This window comes from Columba livia, chromosome 5, assembly GCF_036013475.1.
Source record: "Columba livia isolate bColLiv1 breed racing homer chromosome 5, bColLiv1.pat.W.v2, whole genome shotgun sequence".
Classification (NCBI taxonomy): Eukaryota; Metazoa; Chordata; class Aves; order Columbiformes; family Columbidae; genus Columba; species Columba livia.
The window spans coordinates 41,263,597-41,287,668 of NC_088606.1; the positions used below are offsets into that span (position 1 = coordinate 41,263,597).

Sequence of the window (24,072 nt, forward strand, 5' to 3'; positions counted from 1 at the left end):
GTGTCAATTTTTGCTTTTCCTAATACCTAGTGTTTATACAATACCATAGAGCAAACAGCTGCCATTACCTTGGTTCCAGGTACAAACATTCAGCATTTATGCCAATAAGACCCATACTCTCAAGTCTGTCAATAAGAGAATGAGAAAAATACTATTAGTGACCATGGTGACAGTCTGCATAAATAACTTACCTAGTGTCTCCCAGGTACACTGTGAAAGGCAAGCAGTTCTCCACATCACCATTCAGCAGTGTTAAATCTGGACATCAGTCTTATTCTTCCTGTGATCTGCCTGATTCATTGCATGCCTATCTATGAGGAAACAGAGGCCCTGCAACATGTGGCATCGGTCACCACGGAACTGGAACTTGTCCTTTCAGTAGATTTGAAATATAAAACAGCTACTTATTAGTTGAGAGTTGTGCATTCTATGCATCAAGTACTATGCCTGCTTGTAATTAAAGACTGTAGCATATTAATACACCCATAATGCAGTCACTTTAGTTATTTTATTTCACATATTTTCAATGCTTGCCTGAACGATGACTTTTTAATAATATAGTTGTCTCACATTTTCCTGATGTGTTTTTTCTGAGAATGTATTGTCCTTGTTTTTTAAAGCAATAGTCTGCCTGCCTATTGAGTTTTGATCTTCAGTCCAGTCTTTCCCCTCATATTCCCAGTGCCATTTCCAACCATTCCAAATCACTCCCTTCCTGTTTGACTGTATCTAGTCCATACCTATCACAACCCTCTTACATCCACCATCTCCAAAGTTTTGCTCTTGACTAGCCTGCATTAGAATCGCACAGCTTCCTATTACAGTGTGTCTGCCCATAAGGCTGGTCATTTGAAAGCACAAGAGAAGACCACTACCTGTGCCACATGCTCAGAGGATCTTTGAAGATTTTCAGCAGAGGCAGTGCTTTCAGAGCATCTGAACATGTTCCAGTAGTGTAAGGTGTTGACACACGGCATCAGTGTTCCAACAGCTCTTCCTTCCCAAAGCACATGCTGCTCAGTGCACTAGAGCTGGCTGGCCTGTTCAACATGCCCATGCTAAAGGGGACATTCAAAGCAGTGCTGTACTTGGAGAGGACCTTCAGGGCCTATGGAAGATCGCCCTCTTGCATCCGGCAAACCTGGATCACAGTTGCCTCATGCACAGCTGAGCCTCCCCAAGCTCACCTGTGTCTGAAGAGTGGGTTGGTTGAACACACCCTTCACAGCTGAGCTCCATCAAGCCTTTATGTGCACTAAGTACAGACATCCAGGAGCACTGCTACCTCAAAGGTGAAGTATGCATTTGATTCAGTACTCCACCACAAGAAGCAAAGAAAGTAGAGGACAGAAATGACATGCTGACCACAGTGAACATCACTGAGAAAAAACACTGCAGTGTACTCAACTATACCGAGCTGCTTGAGAAAAGGTAAGACAAAGAGAGCTGTGTTCTCTGTAGCAGCTCAGAGTAGTGAAGGCAGCCATAACTAAGACTGAATCATTTTTACATAAGGATGTAGTAGAGACAAGAATCAGTTATATAAACAGTGAACAATGGTTTCCTACCATCACTGGAAAACAAAGGCATTCTCTTTCTATGCAGCACTTAATGTAATTTACCAAGAGATATTGCCATTATCATATGAAAGTTGTATAGCAGTTTGCATTCTCCTCTGACACATCACAAGTGAACTGTGCCATTGCCATCAGCTTTCTCACACAGTTCTGTGGCATCCCAGCTTCCTGTTGAACAGGTGATCATTTGGTGGAGAGATGAATCACACACATTTCAGTGCCAGTTACAAGCAGACATAATATGTATCTGTATCTATTCTTTATCACCTGTAAACGCATCTCTGTTATCAACGTAGCTCAAGTATGGGCGAGGTCAGAAGGCTGATGGAGAACAGCAGAAGTGAATGTGAGTAAAATAAAGGTTATATAGGTGGGCTGGGGTAAATGGTTCAGAGTTTGGATTCATTGAGCCACTTTACTTGGATATTTCAGCCTGTAGATAAGGAGTACTCCTGGATTCTGGGTTAATGCCAAGCTCCCACAAAGCAGCGTCTGTGTCATGCTTGCTATAGTCACCAACTGGCTTGGAGATTCTGTCCCAAGCTCTAATTCTGGATTGTGCTAAGTCTACAATATTGCTTCAAATGAGCTGCCAACTGGTCTTTGGCTAACTTCTTCCTGAGTTTCCCAAGGAACAGGAGGTTGGGCAACAGGCAATAGTAGCCAGGCCTGATGGGTTCAGGGTAGGTTTCTATGGCATCAGTCTCACTCTTCTGTGTTTCAAAATGGAAAGAAAAATTCCATCCCTTGTTGGAATCTCAGTGTCTGTCAATACAAAAACATACCCAAATGATGCTGGCTATGTGTTGTCCCAGAAAACATTCTTCATTACTGACAGGATGGATCAGTTAAGCACTAGAAGCAGTATACCAATGTGTTTGTTGTGACACTGGATGAACAGGTAGGCTTTCCCACTTCCTGACACTTTCACTCAGAATGAGCTGATGGAGACTAACACCTGCTTTAAAAAAATAAAAAATTATCATTTTCCCCAGGTATGCTATGCTGTGGACAGACAACTCCACCTTACCCAAATCAGGAGATTTTTAGAGGAAGCTTGGTTGGTAAAGGAGGCTGAGAAGAGTACATAAAATGCAATCTAAACCTACACTACGCAAGATTCAAATTAACATGGACTGACAAGCCAATTCTTTCTGCCTCAGCCCCCTTTCTCTGCAAAAACTACACTGACAGAGAAGGAAGAACAGATACAGTGACTCTTCTGGTGCTGTACATAACAGAAGATCACTTTTCCCTTCCAAGATGTGCAAGAATAATATTACCTTTTCTGCAAACACATTTTATAAGTAATCACCACAAAATGTGGTATGATGATCTTTACTTCTTCCTCAGTCACTGCTAAACAAAACAGCTATCTACCACATAAATACAACATGCATTCTCAGCCTCTAGAAATACTAGCTGTATTAAATTGCATCATTGTGAGCATTTAATCAAACTGATTCACTTTAACACATTCCATTTATAATAAACCTCAGATGTGAGTAGAGAGGTTATTTTTGTCTATGTTAACTACCACACATTCAATTACAAAAAAAAATGTTCACCCTCATCAAACCAGTCCAATTGGATAAAAGTGTCAGAACCCAAAAATAGTTTCCAAACTATTGCTCCAGCCACTACCCTTATTCCTTTTCAGAATGGCATGGGTTTTCACAAAATAATCTTCAACTCTGCTAAGTCGATGATAGCCTGAGAAAAATCTGCTTAGGTATAACCTCTTCAAATCTGATGAGGAGTTGCTGTCACTTTCTTTCCCTCTTTCCAGATGTAATAAGCATTATAAGGAGGCTTGAAATGTAGAAGTGCACAAACACAGAAACTTCTATAACATACCTAATCCAATAGGTTCATAAGAAAAAAATATAACAGAGCTCTTCCAATTTTAAACTGTACACCCAAGCAACAAGATGTTCTTTAACATATGAAAAGTGAAAACTATCAAAGGTAAATTGATTCAAAAGAGAAGAATCTTGTAACCAGTAAGTCATCACTTCATATATACCTAGGATGAGAAACTCTTAGCAGGTAAGACATTTAACTGCCTCTCTCTCAACTGATTTGGTAAGAGCTAACTCATTTCCTACTAGCCAAGAATCCACATTACTAATCAACAGTCACTACTAGAACTGATAACTGCTGATGTTGTGATATACTCCACTATGTGAGCGTAAAGTGGAGAAGAAAACATCCTCAAACTGAGAAAGGCTCCAGTTCAGAGTTTTGGCCCAATAACTGTGCAATGTGGAAATGTAGAACTAATTCTACTGCTGTTCCCCTGACATTTGTTCAGTAAACAATATAAATATTTCAGTATACAAGACCGTCATTATAAATTAGCATTTTTTTAGAACTATGAAATATGTCCCATTAAAATAAGCTTTTCCATGAGCAGCAAACTAATGAAGCCTGGTGTCTATTTGACTGGTATCTACTGTCCTGCACCCTTATCAGAGTAACTGCAGCTTGTCACTGTCCTCTACAAAGCTTGTGCCAACAAAAAACACCAATCCCTCTTGTATTTCCACATCACCTTGTTCCCCTGTCCCTCAACTAGCGCCTTCCACATTCCTAAACCTCATCAGCCCACGGCACTGTATGCTCCCTCCCATACTTTCTCCTAATTACCCTCAGGACAAGGGGCACTACCTGCTGTGGCTGGCTCAAGCACAGAAGCACTGGTCAGTGAACGTGCTGATTCGCTAGTTAATAAGCAACACAGAAGACAACCATTGAACTCATCTTGCACCTTCTCCCCTTGAGAAAAGGATTGCACTTGTTTTGGATTCCTCTCTTCTACCCAGAGGAGGATCTTTGTGGAACTTTAAAGAGCTCCTGATGAAACCTTGAGATGTCTATCCCACTGCCAAACTTGGCTAAAATCTACTAAACTCATTAAAATGGAATTGATAGAGTGATTACACAAGCTTTTTCCTTTGGAAAGTAGGCTAAAAACCCATTAACAGTCTTACTTATGTCATCCCTTCTCTGCCATTCTTCATTTAAAAATAAAAATTCTATTCTACTGCATTAGCTTATGTAACCCACCCCTGAGCCAAAGTAGTCAAAACTTTTGGTCTGTATTTATTGTGTGTGCCCTCTATATGTTTGCCCAGTTTAACATGATTGGTATTATGAAAAATATTAGTGAGAAGATCAGTGAAACCAAATAAGCTTCACTAATGGCTGTCCCCCAAAGTTTCTGGACTGGTATCATTGCAAGCAAGAACTGAACTTCTTTTCTAGCAAGCTGTCAGCTGTTCTCATGGTTACAGATCTAGAAATTTGGAATGACAGGTCACTGTTATGAAAACTAGTAGATTTGGCATGTTTCTATCTAGTAAACAACATTCTCCTATGAAGAGGACAAAAGACTGCTGTACATTATCATGGTGTTTATTCACTGTGAAAACCACTTTTTAAAGTCTCTGTCCCAACAAAGAAGATGCTAACCAGATGTATGTATTTCTTAAAATTGCTCATTCACAGAATGAAGACAAAAATACATAAATCTTGCACTCTATTACTATAAATGGACCACTGGTGCTTTCACTGTGGTGCTTTCACAAGCTTCAACTGTGTATACGCACTTTCCAGATGCCGTGAAGCAATGGTAGAAAAGCATGCTTCTCATGCAAGGGAATGAAGGAATGTTAACTGCTGTCATAAGGTAAAATCTCTTCTGTCAACTGGTTATTTTTAAAATAACCAATATTTTTTGATAAAGTTAACTGCCAAGATTTGCGAAGCTCCAGCTACAGCATTATGCAAATTACATTAACACAGCTACGTGCAATTGGTTTTCACAGAACCACAAGTTCAGCTGACAGGACAGCAGAAGAACAGGCTTCTCTCACACTTCCAACTCTTCGTTGCTGGGTCTTCCTCCAGGAAAGCCAGGGCAGCCCAGTTTCCAAAGCCTCTGTTAATTACTGCAAAATGAAATGCGGAACTTGTGCTGAGGGAACAGCTACCCACTGTGCTTCTCTCAGAAGTGGGCCTGCCTAGATGCAAAAGGCATTTTGTCCCTGCTGAGCCAGGCTGTAACTGTACTGCAGTCATCAGTCACTCCCCGCAACAGGGGCCCTAAGGCTCCAGGGACATTCCCACATACTGCGCTAAGAAATAAAATTTTAACGTTGTCGTGATGTGCCAATTCATCCAACCCAGAATGCTCTGTGAAATGCTTAACTGAATCACTCACGCTGTTGGAGAACTCTCTGTTCACCTCGTAAGCTACAATGGAGAACCATCCTCCAAGGTGCAAAGTTTGGGACAGCACTCCCAGGCTCACCATCCCAGGATTTAAGGCCTAGTAACTCTGGGGTGGCAAACCCTGGACACAGAGGAAGGGCTCCAGATTTTCCTGTCTCTCGCATGGGTCTACACAGGTAGCTTGAGAGCCCACAATACTTCAAAGGTCCAAAGAGGCCTTGATTTCCAAGTCAATAGTAGAGAGACCTCCAGCTGAGAGGCCTGGGAGGGCCTTCTTCATCTTAGGTCTCAAGTTCCTGGGTCTGCAGATGGAAGCCTTGAAGCCCTGATAACAGGAACGTTATCAGAACTTCTGCTGCTGCAGTTGAAGACCTGGGCAAGTTTCCAAGGTCCTTGCTGAGCACTGCGGAGCCTAGTAGGCTTGACAGTCCAGCAGTCCTCAGCGCTGGTCTGAGCTTACTCATAAGGTGCCAGGCTCCGAATTAATTTCTAACATTTCCAAAGAAAAGTCTAAGGAAATTCTAATACAAAGTAAATTATAAAATGTTACCGTTTCCCAAGAATTGAGGTACACCAACTTTGGCCCACTTCTGATTTCAGTTTCTTTGAGAAAAATCTCTATCCCTTGTGTTCCACTCTGGGAATAGGCCTTCAACTACTAAAATACATACACTGAGAACAATAAATATGAACAAAATGTGCCAGTTTACCTCTAAATAGCATCTTCAAAATATAAAAACATTCCTCCGGTTATCCTAAAATTTCTAGTTATTTCCACATGTACGTGCCTGCCATGAACCCAAAGCCTTTGGTTCTAAAACGCACTTATTCAACCTGCCTCAATATTAATTAGTGGAAAGGACACATCCTGTAAAGTTGAACCCATAGAGGTTCAAAGCAGACTTCTCCTTTGACATGCTATGTACTCACTGCTTCACTAAAGAAGCAGTGTCTGTGAAGACTAGACATCCAAGCATAGAGATTGCTGGTACTGCAGCATTGACCGGTACTGGAACACATCAAACACAAGAACAAGACGGTCCTGGTCACCTCCAGGTATCAGCCAGCCCACAGTGCAGCCACCTGAGATGAAAGGCAGTGTGCCCAATCAAAGCGAAAACGACAGACTTCTGGGATTCGAGCTCTCAGTGGGTAATGCCACAAGGAAAGCAGGGAAGAACTACATGAGTATGCATTAAGCAGATAAAAGATTTGGCCCATTTAATTTATGAAGCAGTGTCATAAAGCTGGTGATACTTCTGCTGTTTTGGAGTCTCAGCTCCGGTTTGCCAGCCTGCCACAGAAGGGACAAGAAGATAAGGGACACCAGTCAGAATGCAGCTCCTAGTGGGCAGTTTGCCCCATCTACCCCTACACTGCAGGTACAGAAAAGTAACTCATTCATTAAAAGCATTAAGTATTTTACCAGTTGAGTGAATACTTACTTTACCAATTAGATATTTAAAAAAATCTTGCAGCCCTACTAAACTTAGGACGTCTGCAGAAACTTTTTCCAAAAGCTGAATTTTCATAATACTACCTAAGTTTCCCACACACTTAAATGAATAGGACATTCTCTTAGAGTTTAAAATACTTAAAATACAACTATTTTTACTATAAATCATTGTTAAAGACCACCTTCTTTGCATTTAAAATTTTCTTCTCATCATTAAAAGGTGACTAAAGCCTTTTCCAATTTTGCAGTGCCTAGAAACTTCAGGTAATTTAAAAGAAAGTAACCACTCACATCCACTTACACTCTATGTTTCATACAGTTCTACTGAACTGTTTAAGACTCAATATTGCATACAATACCAATTATTGCAAAGATGCAGAAACAAAACCTTGAAGGCAGCATGGCTTCTTGCCTGAAGAATAGTTTTTGCTTCAGCCTATATTCACAGACAAGTTAACCAGATGTCACAATGCCATCTCAGAGTTCTCTGTATTGCTAAAGTTTCATCAGTAACTTCTTGTTCCGTATTAACCACGCATACAGCCCACTGCAACAGCAGGAATACTGAACCAAAGTGTCCAATAGCCCTTTTCCGCCTTTAATTTTCATTCTTCTGTTCTTTCACAAAATCACGACTAGCATAGCATGTATTTTAGAAAAGAAAGTCAAATTACAGTAGTAATTGTTTGCCCCACACATCAGATTCTATCTCAGGATCAAAACTACAAGTTAAGTAGTATTATTATTGGTTTCTTGATATGCAATCTGACAAAGCACAAACCCTCTTTCTTTTTCCATAACCAGGCCACAAGCTGATGCAAACAAAACCAGTATCGTGCACAGCATCTTAACTCCTGTATTATGTGTCCTCTAAAGTAATAAACCCACAATTACCATGAGAAAAGTCCAGCTGGAGGTATCACCTACAAGTCGCATTACTTCTTGCTTATACATTTTTTCAGAACATATGTTTTGTTTGAAAATAATTCAGTGCAAATGAGCTGGCAGCAGACTAACAATTTAAGTTGCGGTCTCAATAAAGACAGGAGGGGGAATTCACTTAAGCAACATATTTCAGTTACAAAACCCCAAGAAGCAGATTAAAAGGAGTCAGGCAATATATATTAAAGAGCATTAAAATGCATCTAACTATATGCCTTTAAAAGTGCACTTCATGCATGAAAGCTGCCAAATTACGGAGGGGATTTACTGAGAAGAATGCGTTATTGCCAGAACGGACAAAAGCATGCATTCTAACCATTCCAAGCTCCTCCCCATCTCCTGTCATGCTCACAGCAAGAAGCAGCTCAAAAACTGACAACCACAGACTCCAGGACTGGAAGAAAGAAAAAATACCTGCTGGCAAATGCCTGGAAAAATTTTATTCTGAAGATCTGATGAAGGAGACTGGAAAAAAAAACAAACAAACAAACAAAAAAAAAACAACCCAACACTTATGATCAAAGGCGTCCCCCCCATGTTCTTGGGACATCAAACACAATTTCACTACAGAAAGGAAACGGCACAAACCTAGCTGGTTTTTAGAAGAGCCAACGTGCAGCAGCGTTTTTCGAACAGGCTCAGCAACCTGTACACCATTTCACACTGCTGCTGGCCCCCAGACAGGAGCCTCCCGGAGTTTACGTGGAGCTGGGTCACAGAAACCCCACTCCAAACGGGAGCGCGTGGTGACCCCGAGGCAGCCGGGGGGACACCCAGCAGGCCCGCCCGGCCAACCCCGCGGAGCGCCGGCTGCCGGCAGGAGGCGCCGGCCCGGGGAGGGGGGCAGGGCGTCCCGGGCCAACCGCCCCCCCAGCGCCCCCCTACCTGGTTGGTGTCCTCGCCGTGCTCCAAGTGCACGATGCCCTGGCTCCTGCCCTCCGTGTCGCTCAGCACGTCGTCCTCCGAGTCCTCCAGGAGGGACGACGAGCCCGTAGAGGAGAGCGAGGAGGTAGAAAGCCTGCGGGACTGCAGGTGCTGCGAGCTGTCCGTCCTCAGCCAGCCGCTGTCCGGGTGCGGTGGCTGTGCCTGGAGGCTGCCCTGCGCTTCTTCGCTCTCCTCGGTGGTGACGGTGAGCCGGGGGATGACGGGCGGCAGCACCCCGTTGGGGCGCCGGCAGCCCCTCTTCGCCGGGTCGGGCAGCTGCCGGGCGGCGGCGGCAGCGACGGCGGCGCAGCGAGCCTCGAAGAGGGAGCGGAGCTCCACCACGCTCAGACGCTTGGCCCGGCTGAGGTCCGGGCTGCTGTGCAGCGCCGCGCGGGGCTCCATGGCGGGGTCAGCGCCGGGCGCCTGCCGGGCAGCGTCCCAGGGCGGACGGCCCGGGGCGTGCATAGGGGAGCGCCGCGCCGCAGGGAAAAGTTCTTTGTGGCTCAGTCTCCGGTCGCTGCTCGGAGCCCGGCGGCGAGGCTCATGTCCAGCCCGCCCTCCCTGGGCAGCTCTGACTCACCCGCGGCGACAGCCGGAGCCGGCTACCGTGCCCGCTGACCCGGCGCCAGGGCCATGGGGGCGCGCTGAGCCCGCCCGCTCGCCCACCGCCCCCGCGCCGCTCCGCCTCGGCGTGAGGGGAGGAGCGAGCCGAGCAGCGCCGCGGGGAGACCCTGCCCGCCCCTTCCCCGCCGCTGCCTCCGCCCTTTTGGTTTCGCTTTCCCTGAGGTGGCCCCCGGGGAGCGGCGGAGCCCTCGGGCTGTCCCGGCGGGGCGCCTCCCGCCGTACAGCTGCGCGCGCCGCCGCCCGCTCCAACGGCCGCTGCCTCGCGCCCGCCGCCCCGCGCCGGGTAACGGCTCTCCGGGCACGGCGGCTGCGCAGCGCGGGAGCGCCCCGGCCGCCCGTCCCGCCCGAGCCCCCTCCCAGCGGTGGGGGCGGCTTTGTCGCCCTGCCGGGACTCCGACCCCCTCAGGCCTGCCATTGGTGGTTTGGGGTTCGTGTGTGTCCCCCGGGGGGCGCTGCCCGCGGGACGTACCTCGGCGCACGCCCCGGCCCCCATGGCGCCGCCTGGCCCCGGTGCGAGGGCTGCCATGGCGGGACCTCGGCAGCCCTGGAAGTGGCGAGGGGGCAAGGGGCTGGCTGAGTTGTCACCAGCCCGCGGGGACTGGGTCATTGGGTCGTTGTGCGCGAGTGACCTATCTGTTGAGTGAGCCCCGCCGGGCTGCGTGGGCCGGGCTGCTGCCTCCGAGCGGGAGGTTCCCACCGACCGCGCTGGTCGGGTTTCACGTCTCGCGTGTAACATCCTCCGGCGGTTTGCCTGCGTGTGACAGAGGCTGCAGGGCAGAGCCGTCCTCCTAAAACCTGAATTTTCCATCAGTCAGCGCTTTACCTACTGAGCTGTGCTTAATCAGGTCGCCTTAAGCCCCAGGCTGCTGAGATACCCCAGCCCCCTTTACTGAATGAATTTCAGCAAATAACACCCCCCAGCTCGGTACTTCTCTGCTTAACTCCCACTCTACCGAAAACGTAACCCATGCTGGGCTGCAGCATGTGTTGTCATTGTAGCCAGTAAGACCTTTGGAACAGAAAAAAGCGTCCTACTGTAGGGTTACATCAGCTGAGATGATTAGTAAAATTAATAATTTTGGAACCAAATGCTAAAGTCTTCAACTTAGTTTTTGCTCATTTATCTCATTGTTTCCTTGTACTCTCCCATCTGTCTCTCACCATCTGTTGTCTCTTGCCTGGTACTTGGGCTGCGAGCTGCTCGTGAAAGGGGCTGCGCTCCTGCAACACAGAATGCAGCGCAGCCCAGGCTGTGGCTGGGACTCCTGGGCCCTGAGGTACTATAAATAATTTGTTAACCTGTCTCAGTTAATTCAGATTATTTGATTGCAGTTTACTGTGTAACAGCCCAGTCTTGCAGGTAGTCTTTGGAAAAGTGTGTTTCAATAGGAACCACACAACTTACCTTCTCCTGAGGCAACTGCCGTGCTACTCGCAAAGCCCACAGCTTGGAAATGGTCAGGAGCAGACGGGAAGGTGGCTGGGGAACTTTGTAAGGAAGAATTCAGGTATCTTCAGATGCTCTGCTAGAATTAGGTTGTACCTAGCCAGGAATTTGGACAATCTGAATTTCCAGCCTAGATGGCCAAGTCTTGTGGCAGATTTAGTTCTTTGTGTAGAAGCAGTTGTGGGAGTTCTCCCAAGGAGCTGCCAAGATTTTTGTGATGGGGCAGGCAGGGGTGATAGCTACTGCCAAATTACATAAAAGCACTAGCAGTAAAGTGCCAAAGAAAATGGTTGGCAGTGCAGCTTTTTACTAACAAAGAGAAAACCAAAGGACCCATACATGGGTATTCCTTCATGATAGACTGGAATGGTTTTAAGTTCTTTCTGAAATAAGATACAGAGTCACTGCTTTTCTTACTAACTTTGTAATTAGTTTCAAATTTTATAATGCAGAGAGGCAATATCAAAACATTAAAACTGATAAGGCCTAATACATACGTAAAGTCATAATAGTTTAATCAAAAGCATGATTTTATAATTGAGGACTTTATTAGAAGACTCGCCGTGATAAATTTATAGCTAACAGCACAAAATGCAGAGGCCAGTTTTAAATGGGTATCCAAGATTCCACACACACAGGTTGTAGCTGTGACAGCTTCCTTCTGCAGACAAGCAAGACAGAAAAGAGGTTTAATCACAGCAGAATGGTCAAGTGCGAGCTTTCACAGGCCAAACAGGAGCCCTTAATGGAGCCCTGCTGCACATGGCAGGACAGTTCAGTTTTCAGCCTCTTTTAGCCGTTACTCTATCTGCTGATTCTGCAATTACAGGATTATGTGTGGTCTGTGATTAGGAAACATTTTAAAGGTTTCCGTATTTAGTAAAACTTAACCTCAGCAGCAATTCTGAGACCACCAACTCTCTCCACATAGGGCTAAGATAATAGTTCTGTTATAAAATATAATGTAAAATGTTTTAATTTCAATAATGAAGATAGAAAAAATATATGCAATACATGTAATTTACATAACACATGTATAAAAATAGAAAAATGCCATTTTAATATCAATTAGTGGTGATTGGATAAGATTAGATAGGTTTAGTTGACAGCTTTTATAGCATATCAGCTTTAGGGAGCTACTGATCTCGGAAGATTGTGTAAGTTTAACTCAAAGTCTTTCGATGCTACCAGGAGAATAAAGAGATTCTTCAGTCAGCCGGATATCACCACCATCTGCTTGTAAGTGTACAACTGAAAGAAGTGGTGCTGGCGTCCTGGCAAAGTGCTAATGACTTGTACTTTCCACTTGTGAAATCCTGCATTCCTGACAGAAAAGGGCTGTCAGCAATGCACTTGGCAAGAGCTGGATCTGATAAGATATAGATGTGTGTCCCTTACAGATGGGTAAGCTGATGTACAGACCATGAATGGGTTGACTACAGACATATAGAGTCAGGGGCAGAAACAGGCACTTCAGATTTGCTCTCTGCTGCTGTAACCACCAGATCACGTTCTCACCTCCAGAGGTAAAACGTTTTGTTTCTTTCATTCTGATTCATATTGGTATTGCTTCTCACTGTCTCACTGCCAGGGTTTCACATTTCACACACTCCTGCTGCAAAAAGAACTTTCTGCCTTTATTTATATTGGGGGGAAAAAAGCAACAACAACAACAACAAATGGGAAGAAAAAAAAAAAGGCTATTTAATTTCCATTAAATCCCTTTCTAAACATTGTTATTGTTAATATTTGGCTTAATTTTACTTCTTTTTGGTTTGCATTCCCACAGGGTGTCTAAGCCTTGAAAATACAAAGGCAAAGAATATGCTATGGACACTTATGAGAGATATGAAAGATTCATGTAGACAACAGTTTAGATATGATCTAGAGGGGAGACTTGAATTTTAGCTTGGTCTGCTTAGCACAAATAAAATACTTCATTACCCACATGAGACTTTTGAGAGGGCTTAGAGTGTGATGCTGAGAAACAGTTCCCTCAGTTCCAACCTGAGCATGACCTAAGACCTGAAAAGTAATTGAGAGTTGTGATTTATATGTCTCTCTTGGATGCAACGGAACAAGCAAGATAACCTTTATAAGAAGTTATAATATCTATTTCAGGATCTAACTGTGGGAGAAAAAAAAAAATTATTACATTTTTGTATAGGAAGACCCTTTTTCAGAACTTTGAGAAGGGTATTAATACATGGGCCTGAGAGCTGGTCAGGCCTAAGGGAAGATTCCACCTCACCCACAGGCCTTTCGTGACTAAGGTTCCCCCCAGTGACTGAAATGAAGATCACAGCTCCACCTGGAGAGTGAAAAAGGAAAACCGTGGGTATGAATGGGCTGTCAGGAGCAACTCTGCAGAAAGATGATGCTTCTCTGCACAGATGAGGTGGGAGCAGAGCAGGTTCTGGACTGGGCTGGTTGGCAAGCCTGGTGTAGCTGTCAGAGTCACGGTAGCAGTGAGGGTGGACAGCTTCATCGGCTAGTCACCAACTACAAATGGGCTGGGAACCCTGGTTGGGTGCTTTAGTTGCTGTCTCTGCTGCTTGATAGATTAAGTGAGCAGGTTAGTGCATGTTACAATCACAACCTCTATTTGTCATGCAAACATAACCAGAACAAATTATCCAAGTACACAGCTACTGCATGCAAGAGGAGAATGAGTCTCCAAACCTAGCTTATATGATATGAAAGCAATTGCTGCAAGAAATGTGAGCTCTTTAATTTTTTAAATAAATTTTTGTAGGCTATTTGCCAAATTCCCCTATGCTGAAGGCTTAGAGAATTTTTATATAAACTCTGGACATCTGCTCAATGAAAGACATATAAAAAGAAAGGATTTAGGAATCTGCTTTTACCTAACAAGCAGCATAGCTGTAACTGAGGCAGCAATTTTAAAAATCATACTGTGGCTGGATTATTAAGATGTGAAGTGACACAAACAGTGCTTCAGCTGTCCCCTGCCCTGGGTCTCTGGCCCAGAATCTGTGGATCAGCACATGCAGAAATAACTTTTTCTGTTCTCCAGCCCTGCTCAGCTACTAGTACTGTGTAGTATTAGTCCTGAGCAACCCAGGGTCTGTAGGAAGTTGTTGACCTGAAAGGAAAATCTGAAGCTGCTGGGTAAAGATGGGAAAGATGCTGTTTGGTTTAAACAGTGGAATAAATTGGATGCAGATTCCAAGGATATGAGAGATGACTTAGCAGGGATACTGGGATTTAAACAGATCCTCAGCTAGGAGGGAGATGTAGTGTACAAGTGAGCGTGATTATATAGATCTCAGTGTATGGACCAGATGAACCTGCAAGAGACAATAATCTGTGGAGGTCCCCTCGTGGCTGGAATTAAAATTACATTTCCAAATCAAGTCAATGAACAGAAGTCCCTAGAACTATTTAGCTCCCTCACAAACTCAGATGCAAGAGGGCAAGCTAGCAGGGGAGACAATATATTAATACCTCAAGCACAGCCAAAAGCCACTGCTCCCTGGGAAAAGGGGTTGCAAGTGTTTGAGATCATAAGGTAACAGTCATGAGGGTGAGAAAAGACAAAAGGATAAGGCCAGGAGCAAGGAAAGAGGATAATACAGCACCCCTGTTATCAAAATGACTCACAGTTGTCTACTCATATATAGAGATCTATATGATTGCTCTATAGACAAGAGTGGGGAAATACTATGGGAAGTAAGAGCTACATGGGAGGTGAAGAAAGGAAAGGTCACAACTGAGTGGAAAACACCCAGGAAGAAATACAAATTTCTCCCACATCTGCCCCATCTCGTGCAGCAGACAGTTACTGTTCTTCCTTGTGAAAGGGGGAGAATAAGGCCTTTCCTTCCCACTTCCCTCTCAGCCTGTCACCACTGTTCTCCCTAGCACTCTTACTGTTGGCCTGGGGGCAAACACATCCAGGGGATAGAATAAAATGGGGGAGGAGAAGCGGCCCGAGTGTACTATTCCATGATAAGAACCATGTGCTGAAAGGAGCAGCCAAGTAGCAGCATTGCTGGCTGCAGGCTTGTTAGTCTGATGTGTGAACCATGCACTTCCTCCCTGGCATGGCTGCACCTTTGTGGAAGAGCATCTGAGATACTCTCATGGTTTCTGCTTGTATTTTGCCTACTCTCAGCTTAAATAAATAATCTTCCATAACTGTCATTTTAGCAGAAAATCCACACAAAAATGTCATAACAAAACAAGAGGAAGTTTCGCTGTCTTGTGATTGAGATGATTACAGGTAACACTTCACCCTAACAACCATGTTCCTCATAGTTCCCTGTGAGCTGACTGTGAGAGCTTCAGTATGAAGATTTAATTTAAAGATAATTACTCCAGTGAAACCACTTATTAACTTTACAGTTTAAGTAAGTGTTGTGGTTTAACACCAGCCAGCAACTAAATACCACGCAGTCACTCACTCATTCCTCCCCCACCCACAGCGGGATGGGGACAAGAATCAAGGGGAAAAAAAAAAAACACAAAAAAAACCCAAAAAAAACCAAAAACTTGCAGGTTGGGATAAAAACAGTTTAACAGGACAGCAAACGAAGAAATAAACAACAACAATAATAACAATAAAAGCATATAGAAAGTGAGGGGTACACAACGCAGTTACTCACCACCCAGAAAAACAACACACAGCCCACTCCTGAGCAGCAATACCTGCCCCCCCCCAGGAGAGCTCCCACAGTTCATATACTGAGCATGGCACCACATGGTATTGAATATCCCTTGGGCTAGTTTGGGTCAGCTGTCCTGCCTGTGTCCCCTCCCAGCTTCCGGTGAATGTTAACTCTGTCCTAGACAAACCCAGGACAGTAAGCACAGCTGTTATTTTTGGCTAGCCATTTATAGCATCCTCAGAGCATCATGACACATTGGTCTGTGCTTACAGTAACGCTCACTTTAAATTCTGTGGATTTACTTCTGGTTTATAATAGTGTAAAGAAGAGCAGGGTATATGTCTCATGGTGTACACAGGCAGACTGTTTCTAGAAGTTTAATTTCACATGTTCACCCTGCAACTCAGGGGTGTACTTAAAGAACAAATCATGGTTCTTCACTGTCAGAATTGATTAAAAGATATCTCAGCAAGAGGCTATTCCACTTTTAACACATTGAAAAGTATAAATTATAACTCCCCCTTCCAGATTATGGAGAAAAGCTGAAAATGTGAAATAATTAGATTTTTACAAAGATTAAAGGAGAAACTAATGTTTTCCACAGAAAGCGTCCCTAGCAGCTTTTATCATAACAATGATATGTTACTACACAAATATGGTAAAAAAATTTATATCCCAATAGTAATTTCTTACGGAACAATTTCATAGCTGGGTCAGGGCAGGGGGGAGGTTTAGTCCATAAAATATTTCTTTGTCCACACAGTTTGCTTTGCCAGTTCATTTGAGAGTGCTGCATCAAAAATCAAATAGAACCTGAAAAGTCATAGGCACAGTATAGTGGTATTACTGATGCCATATGGGTGTATTTTAAGGAAAAGGTAAGAAGGAGTAATTACTAAGCAATGTGCAAGCAGCTGTGCTTTAATATGAAGATCTAGTTTGCACTTGTGCAAAATTACTCAGAATGTCTTTTAGCATTTCTAGGATATATAGATGCTCCTTAGCATGAGATAATTGCAAATTAGTGCCAATATGTTTACAATAATGTTCACTTTTTCCTGCATATTCCCAGCATGTCTGTTGACACACACATGTGCCCAGCTTTTTAAACTAAATCACAGTATGATGAAGAACTTGACACAGATTTTTATTCAGAAGACTTGATTGTTTGTCCTCTGGAATAAACTGAAATATAGAATAAAAACTGGAATACAAGATAGAAAAAAATTAAAATAATTTGCAAAAATATTCAGGAAATGTTTTATCTGTTTTGTTGTTGTTTCATAATTTTTTTTGCATTGTTTTTATTTATTTGCCTCTGAGAAGTACTTACGCATGTTTTATTTACTTGAAATCATAGGAACAAATTGATCACTAGTATAACTACATGCTTACTGTCACTGTCTTCAAAGGGTTTTCACTACCTGCAGGTGGCATGTTTTTTAGGCGGAGAGTGTTGCAAAGGAGCATGTTGTGTAATGACTTCCTCCAGCCGATCATAAGCGTGTGAGGGAAAAGAGTGATCTATGAACATCAAAAGAAGTGCAGCAGAATTAAAATATAGCATGAGAAGAACATTTCCAGCCTCACTGCTCAGGTGCGCGCTGTACCGTAGGGTTGTACCTCTGTACCGGCCCGTCCATCTGGCCTGGGCGCCGCGTTCCAGAACCGCGGACAGCTCCCGAGCGCCGGGGACCGCCGGGTCGTTCCACCGCCGAGAAACCAAACCCTCCCCGGCCGAACCCGCCCTGGCCGAACCCCCCCCGAGGAGCTCACCCCTGCCGAACCCACCCCGGCTGAACCCACCCCTGCCGAACCCACCCCTGCCGAGCTCACTCCTGCCGAGCTCACCCCTGCCGAACCCACCACGGCTGACCCCCCCACGGCTGAACCCACCCCTGCCGAACCCACCCCTGCCGAGCTCACCTCTGCCAAGCTCACCTCTGCCGAACCCACCCCGGCTGAACCCACCCCGGCCAAACCCACCCCGGCCCCAGTGGAGCTGGACTTTGGTGTGTCCACACAAGCTCCGGATAGCTTGCTTTGGTAGTGCCAATCCTTGTCAGGCTATTGGTGCCCAGGCAGTGTTTAAGACCAAAACAAAGCTTCATGTTTGTACTGTTAGGTCAGCGGTTCTGTCTTCAAACCAGAGAACCCATATTTTGTCATCATCTAGAGGTTCCCAAAACTACCACCACCAGTAAAGCCTCTGAAAAGTGTCTGTTAAGATTCTTAAACAGTTAAGCAGTGATAACACTGTAACCGTAATGATGCTGCTAATGCAAGCATGACATAACCATTCATGCTGTGTAGCCAATCACAATGGACAGCCTATTGTACTAGATGTTGCAAGAGGAAATCCGTATAAAAAGTAGATAAAATAACATATAAAATATATGCTTAAGGCCTGGTTCTTCCAAGGTTTTTCTGTGGTAATATGCATGAAGTTTTAATTACATTTTTTTACATTACTTTAAAAGTGAAGCGGGTAGTAGACTGCATGGAAATTAATCTCTGGTTTTTGCATTAAAGAAATATTAACTCTCAATTTCTGCTGAAGTAAATCAATAATGGGTACCATAAGAAGTTCTGCTTTCCCTAGGACTGTGTATCTGTCTCTTTAATTTCTTTTTTCTTTTTTTTTTTTTTATCAGAATATAAATTGCTCTGTCTTCTCTTTCAGCCTAGTGGATAAATTCTGAGATTTCCTACACCATTCTTATTATGGGTTTCTTCAATTCTGTACATGAATAAACTACCCAGGACCCTACTGCAAAAGTTAATGCTGACATATCCATTCGCTGAGCTAATATCTGGCATTTGTCTTTGGTGTTCCTGCCATTGCTGAGAGCACAAAGAGTTCTCTTCAGTAGCTGAACTGGGATTGCAGATCATTAGATTTGTTTTCCTTCTCTGTTTCTGTTTCCAATACAGCAGATTGGTTGAAAAAGACACTGAAAGCAAGACAGAGTTAAACCATCCATTCTTCCTCATAAGGAACTACATTACTATAGTGTAAGCCAGAGGTAGTCAATCTTTCAGCAGATGCTTCTGATGCCTCTGACAGAATAGGTGGCTCAGCAATCAAGTATTCCTCCAACTTCCTGAACATACGGTGTTTTCCACTGTTTCATCTTTCCTATGGGACTAGTTGCACACTTTATCCTCACAAATGGTGATAAACAAAATAGCCCTGCAAAAGTACTAGGGGAAAAATACTCCATGCTTTTACTGGCATAAAAAACTATTAACATAGAATTAACATAATGGAAAAAATAGAGAAAAAAAAAAGAAAAAAATGTCATGGGTATTTTACTCATGCATACAACACATTGTTGCCTTAGGTAAGTACCATTTTGCAAGCTGCATAATGACGAGACAGGAAGCAAGGAAAACAGCAGGCTCTTTGAAACTGTGAGGAGAAGACCTTTGTTTCCCTAGTGGGGTTGTTATCAGCTTGAAAAAAGACTCTTTGCTTTCAGCTATGGTTTGGTTTGGTTTGGTTTGGTTTGGTTTGGTTTGGTTTGGTTTGGTTTGGTTTGGTTGGGTTTTTTTTGTTTGTTTCATTTCATTTTGTTTTGTTTGTGTGTTGTTTTGTTTTTTGTTTTTTAAGGTGGCAATAGTGACATTAGTTGTGATGTTTACTAACTTCTGTGTATCAGCTGGAGGAAAAATAAATCCTATTTCTCTTATAATGTTATCAAAATACTTGCCAAAGAGTTTGAGAAGTTGCCTCATGAGGACATATGCACCTTTAGAAGTGGAAACTCTTAAGCTGAGATGATCCAGGGACAATGACATGAGGTGTCTAGGGTGTTTGTTTGCTGGATTTCCTTTTAATTCTAGGAACTGCATTTCCCTCACAGGAAGTTTTTGGTAATTCTCCTGAAAATCTTTTTCCCTTTGATACACACACAAGCATATGGATTCCTTGAAAACAATGTTATCTGTAGGTTTCGTCATCTAAATAGATTGGCAGAATTTTGGCTGAGAGTAATAATAGGGGAATTGAGCTGCACTTCACACAGAAAATGCCTAACGGCTGGTTAGGTGTTCATACATAATCATATATGCCACCCTGTTTTTCAGATTGTCACATGAAGATCAAACTCACAAAGAGCTATTCAAAGAGGGTGAATGGATAAAGGTCTCCCTGAAACAATGACAGAGATTAATCAAAGCACACCTTTTCAAAGGTAGGCAACTGAAAATTAACTGTCTTCATAATTCATATGTATATAACATTGAACCATAAAGTTCATTTATAGCTTAACAAGGATGCTGATAAATCAAATCTATAAGGCCATGTTGTCCTGCCCAGTTGCAGGCCAAAAGAAAAAAACAACAACAACCAACCACCCAATTACTGGCACAAGAAAACCACTAGTGGCCAAATTGAAACTTGTTCCAGGGAAGGAGGGAGATGATCAGAGGGAGAGGGAGAGAGAAACACAGGGAGAGAAAGAGTCTTGAGATAAGAGAACTGAAATACACCAGCCATCAAATACCTCTTGGGGTGATCCTCTCTTGCCTGGCTCACACATCACCACCAGATGGCCCCGTAGGAACTCGGATGAAGAACTGGTCACTGGCTTCGAAGGTAGATGGGCGTTTGAAGCTGTAATCTGTCTAATTTCCAAGGGTGCCAGCTGCCAAAAAAAAAAAAAAAAAAAAAAAAACAAAACAACAACCAAAACCAAAACCCAAAGAAACACAAACACCAGCAAAAAAAAAGCCCACAACAACAACAGAAACAAACAAGCAAAAAATTCCAACAACAACAAAAACCAAAACAAAACACAAAACCAGAAACTAACAACCCCCCCCACAAAGAAACAAACAAACAAAAAACACAAAACAAAACAAAACAAAAACCCACGTCCAAAAGTCTAGGTGTATGAGGCTGGAGAGCTTGAACAGCTCCAGGTACAAATGCTTGGATTAGAATCCACATCTCGAGTCCTAGGATGTTTGGATGCAGTATCATGGTTCAGTATAAAACCACAAAAGATGATGCACTAATACAAGGGTGATATAGAATTCACAGTAGAAATGGGAATGTATTATGTGACATGCCTGAGTTCATCCTTTCATTCTATTTGGCACTTGCAAAGTCACAATATCACATGCAGCTTTGGGTATCATGCTTCAGGAGAGGTGGAGACCACATGGAATTGAAGAGAATTCAAAGGAGAAAAGCAAAGATGAACAAAAGTTCTGCAAAACATAACCAGCATGCAAAGCCTGAAAAAGTGGCTTGTGAAGCTGCTCGATGAAGAGCTTTGTTGACCAGTTGTAGAAAGCAGCTGGCATTGTGGGCAGAGCCCTGAGTTAAAATCTGCAAGTTTAGTGGTGAGGAGTAGGTAGGACGTTGGTGCCATGAGCCAGAGAATGAGAGATAACAAATCCTGGAACGGGCAGTCTCTTGAGGTCCCCTTCAGGTTCATTTTCTAAGATGTCTAGGAGATTCCTTTGTTGGGGAATTAACAGTTACACATATCAGGGGAAAAGCACTCAATGCTAATTCCAACACCTTCAGGAATTCCACCAAAAACTTTTCTAGAAAAGGTGAAGTACATTGTTTTCAGGCAGCCCAGGCCTTTCGACACTGGTAGGTCATACAAATGTAAGCTTAATTACAGAGCAGAGTTTAAGAGACAAGGAGACCTTAATTTCTAGCCCTCAGTGGTGTCCCAAAGGTTCTTGCACACTTTGGAAAGAGGATTCAACTCAGACTTTCCTGTTCACTTCTTCCAGGTGCAAGGTGTTGTGGGGACCTCTGCTAGCTCTTCATTTCTTAAAGAGAGGCGAGCACTCAGTAGTTAAGCACTAGAGGTCAAAAGTGCAATTCTTCTTATCTCTCACCTACACTGTTGGAGCTAAGCATTTCATGAATATATTCTCATAGATGCTTGAATTACTACAGTGGTACTTTCCAAGATCTGTATTATCTCGCCTATGATCACTTGAAATTCCTGGGCTGGACAGTCCTAAGCTCACAGCCTGCGAGGCATTCTTTCTGGTCAGTGTGCACAGCACACTGACCCACAGATAAAGGACTCTGATTTTCCTAACACACAACAGCCACAGCAAGCAAATCCTATTTTTCAGATGAGAGTATTAACCCTGGAAGCAAAAAATTTTGGTGTATGTCCTCTTTGGCCTAAATTCTAATGTGGAAAGCACTCCACATCCATAGCTGTAGGATAAGCCATCTTCACTCCTCTGACAGGCTGATGTAATGCTGTGTAAGCATCCAAATCACCTTGCTACTCTATACCTGTATCAAAAAGTGTTGCTGTGCTTTTCAGTGTTCATATGTCTCCCACCCTGGAGGAATGTCCTATGGAAATCTGCATAGCCAGACAAGAATACAAAGCACTGCAGTCCAGCCCTGTAAAATATTACCAATAACTGAACAGTGCATCCTTCCCCTGCTTCCAGATAGAGATGCACACATTGGCTATGCCTTATCCTGAGGGACACAGCAAGAAATAGTCATTTATGTACTGATTTGTTTATATATTTTACTCTTCAAACACTACATTATAATCAATATAGACACCTTCCCCTTCAATGATAAATTTAAATTGTTAATTTTTACTGCAGAGTGTAGTACTGTGTACCCAATTTAGGGGCCCTTTTAGGTGGACCAGATTACACCTTTGCCTTACAGTGTACTGCCATGAGAGACAGAAAAGTATGCTAAACTCATAACATCTATGGTTTATTAGAACAAAAATTAGAAAAAAATAAGGCAAAGCAAACAGGAATTACAATACATGATATTTACTAAGGCTGCAAGACTTAAATTCATATAAAGACTTTAAAAGCAGTTTATATAAGAAACAGGCAGTTAGAACATCTATTTCAGAGCTTTTTTTAACATATGTATTATTACAACTTTAGAGAGATTCCTAAACCTGCAGTTTACAGAATCTAGGGGCCAAATCTGTGTCAGACAAAAACACCTGAAAAACAGAGCAGACTGAAAACCCTTGGCAGAGGCTGTAACAAATGCCAAACACATAGGGCACAGTCAGCTGCCAGCAGTGAGACAGAGAGTTCCACAGCGTGTATAGCACAGCAACAGGAATTTAGTGAACAAATCCAAATTCTGACATGGTATACAGCTAAGTGGGTGTGTGGCTCTGCACAGCAACAACGAATATCACTACAAATTAAAGCTGTGACCTTTTTAAAAAAAAAAAATTAAAAACCTAAAGGGCTTACCTGTAGCAATAGTTGCTGTGCAGCAAGAACCCCAAAAAGCCAAAGCCACAATCTCAACCTTCCAAAAATGTATTATTCAGTTACTGAATACCAAAAATCTTCAGGATAATAATTTGTTTATATTAATTTGATGGATTTTTCCAATTTTTGCTTCTCACTTGTGCAGTCTTTCTGGAACGGAACGCATCCGGGACCAATTGTTTAATGTTTAGATGTCAGGTTGATTCTCTCCTAACTGTCACTCTACTTTTTCGTGCTTGTCAAATGTTAGAAGTCTCAAGGAGCTGCTTTATTATGCAGGCAGCCCTGGGGACAAATCTCTGGGTAAACAAAATTTAATCCTGCAGAGAATGATGGCCTTTCATGAGAGAGGATTTCCTGTCTCTTTTGGTTTATAATTAACAGAGGCCTCTGAGACTTGATGTTGATGATCCCAAAATTAGCTTTCTCCCTTACCCACTAAATCTATCCGAATGAAAGCTGAGTTTGGTTTTAGGGCAGAAATGCCTTCAAAAATTCCTTCACTTTAAATTCACACCTCACCTTGTAGTAATATCTCACTTGCGGAGCAGGTGCTTGAACAACTTTTTCACACAAAAAGCCTCCTTGCAACACTTGCAATACAACCAGCAACATGCACCTGGCAACAACCTGTGTCTGAATAAGTCAACATCTGCAGCACCTGTTTGGTGGCCCCTGACTGTGGAAATTGAGCAGGAGTCCATACATGCAGTTCAGGTGAATACTGAGGAAGGGATCTGGGAAAAAAGGAGGAATGATGCAATCAAGTGAGGTGGGAGTTGCGATATTTGTCGTAGTCTTGTAGGTAAAAAGCTTTCTCCATACTTCCGCTAGATCATTGAAATATACACTGGAGTGTGCCCACCTGGCTTTGGGTACTCGTGCTAACTTCTGCTCCTGGCTCCAGGAGTGGCTGAATGGTTCTACCTTTGGTGGGACACCCAGAAAGATGTATAATCTCATTAACAATGTCTCCACAGT

General features: G+C 43.3%; 1 protein-coding gene across 3 annotated transcripts in view; it reads right to left on the bottom strand.

Moving 5' to 3' along the window:
• The window catches only part of ITPKA (inositol-trisphosphate 3-kinase A), a 40,517-nt gene extending 30,452 nt beyond the window's left edge, over positions 1-10,065 (bottom strand). For 2 of the 3 annotated variants that reach the window (XM_021287529.2, XM_065064604.1), the window contains exons 1-2: positions 9,097-9,821; positions 8,626-8,676 (exon numbers count right to left, since the gene is read on the bottom strand). In XM_021287529.2, coding sequence (XP_021143204.2) covers positions 8,626-8,676; positions 9,097-9,600 — 555 coding nt within the window. In that variant the 5' untranslated portion in view covers positions 9,601-9,821. Of the gene's footprint in view, positions 1-8,625; positions 8,677-9,096 lie in introns of all 3 variants that reach the window. The other variant, XM_065064603.1, reaches the window with a different exon arrangement.
• Between the last annotated feature and the right edge of the window lie 14,007 nt (positions 10,066-24,072).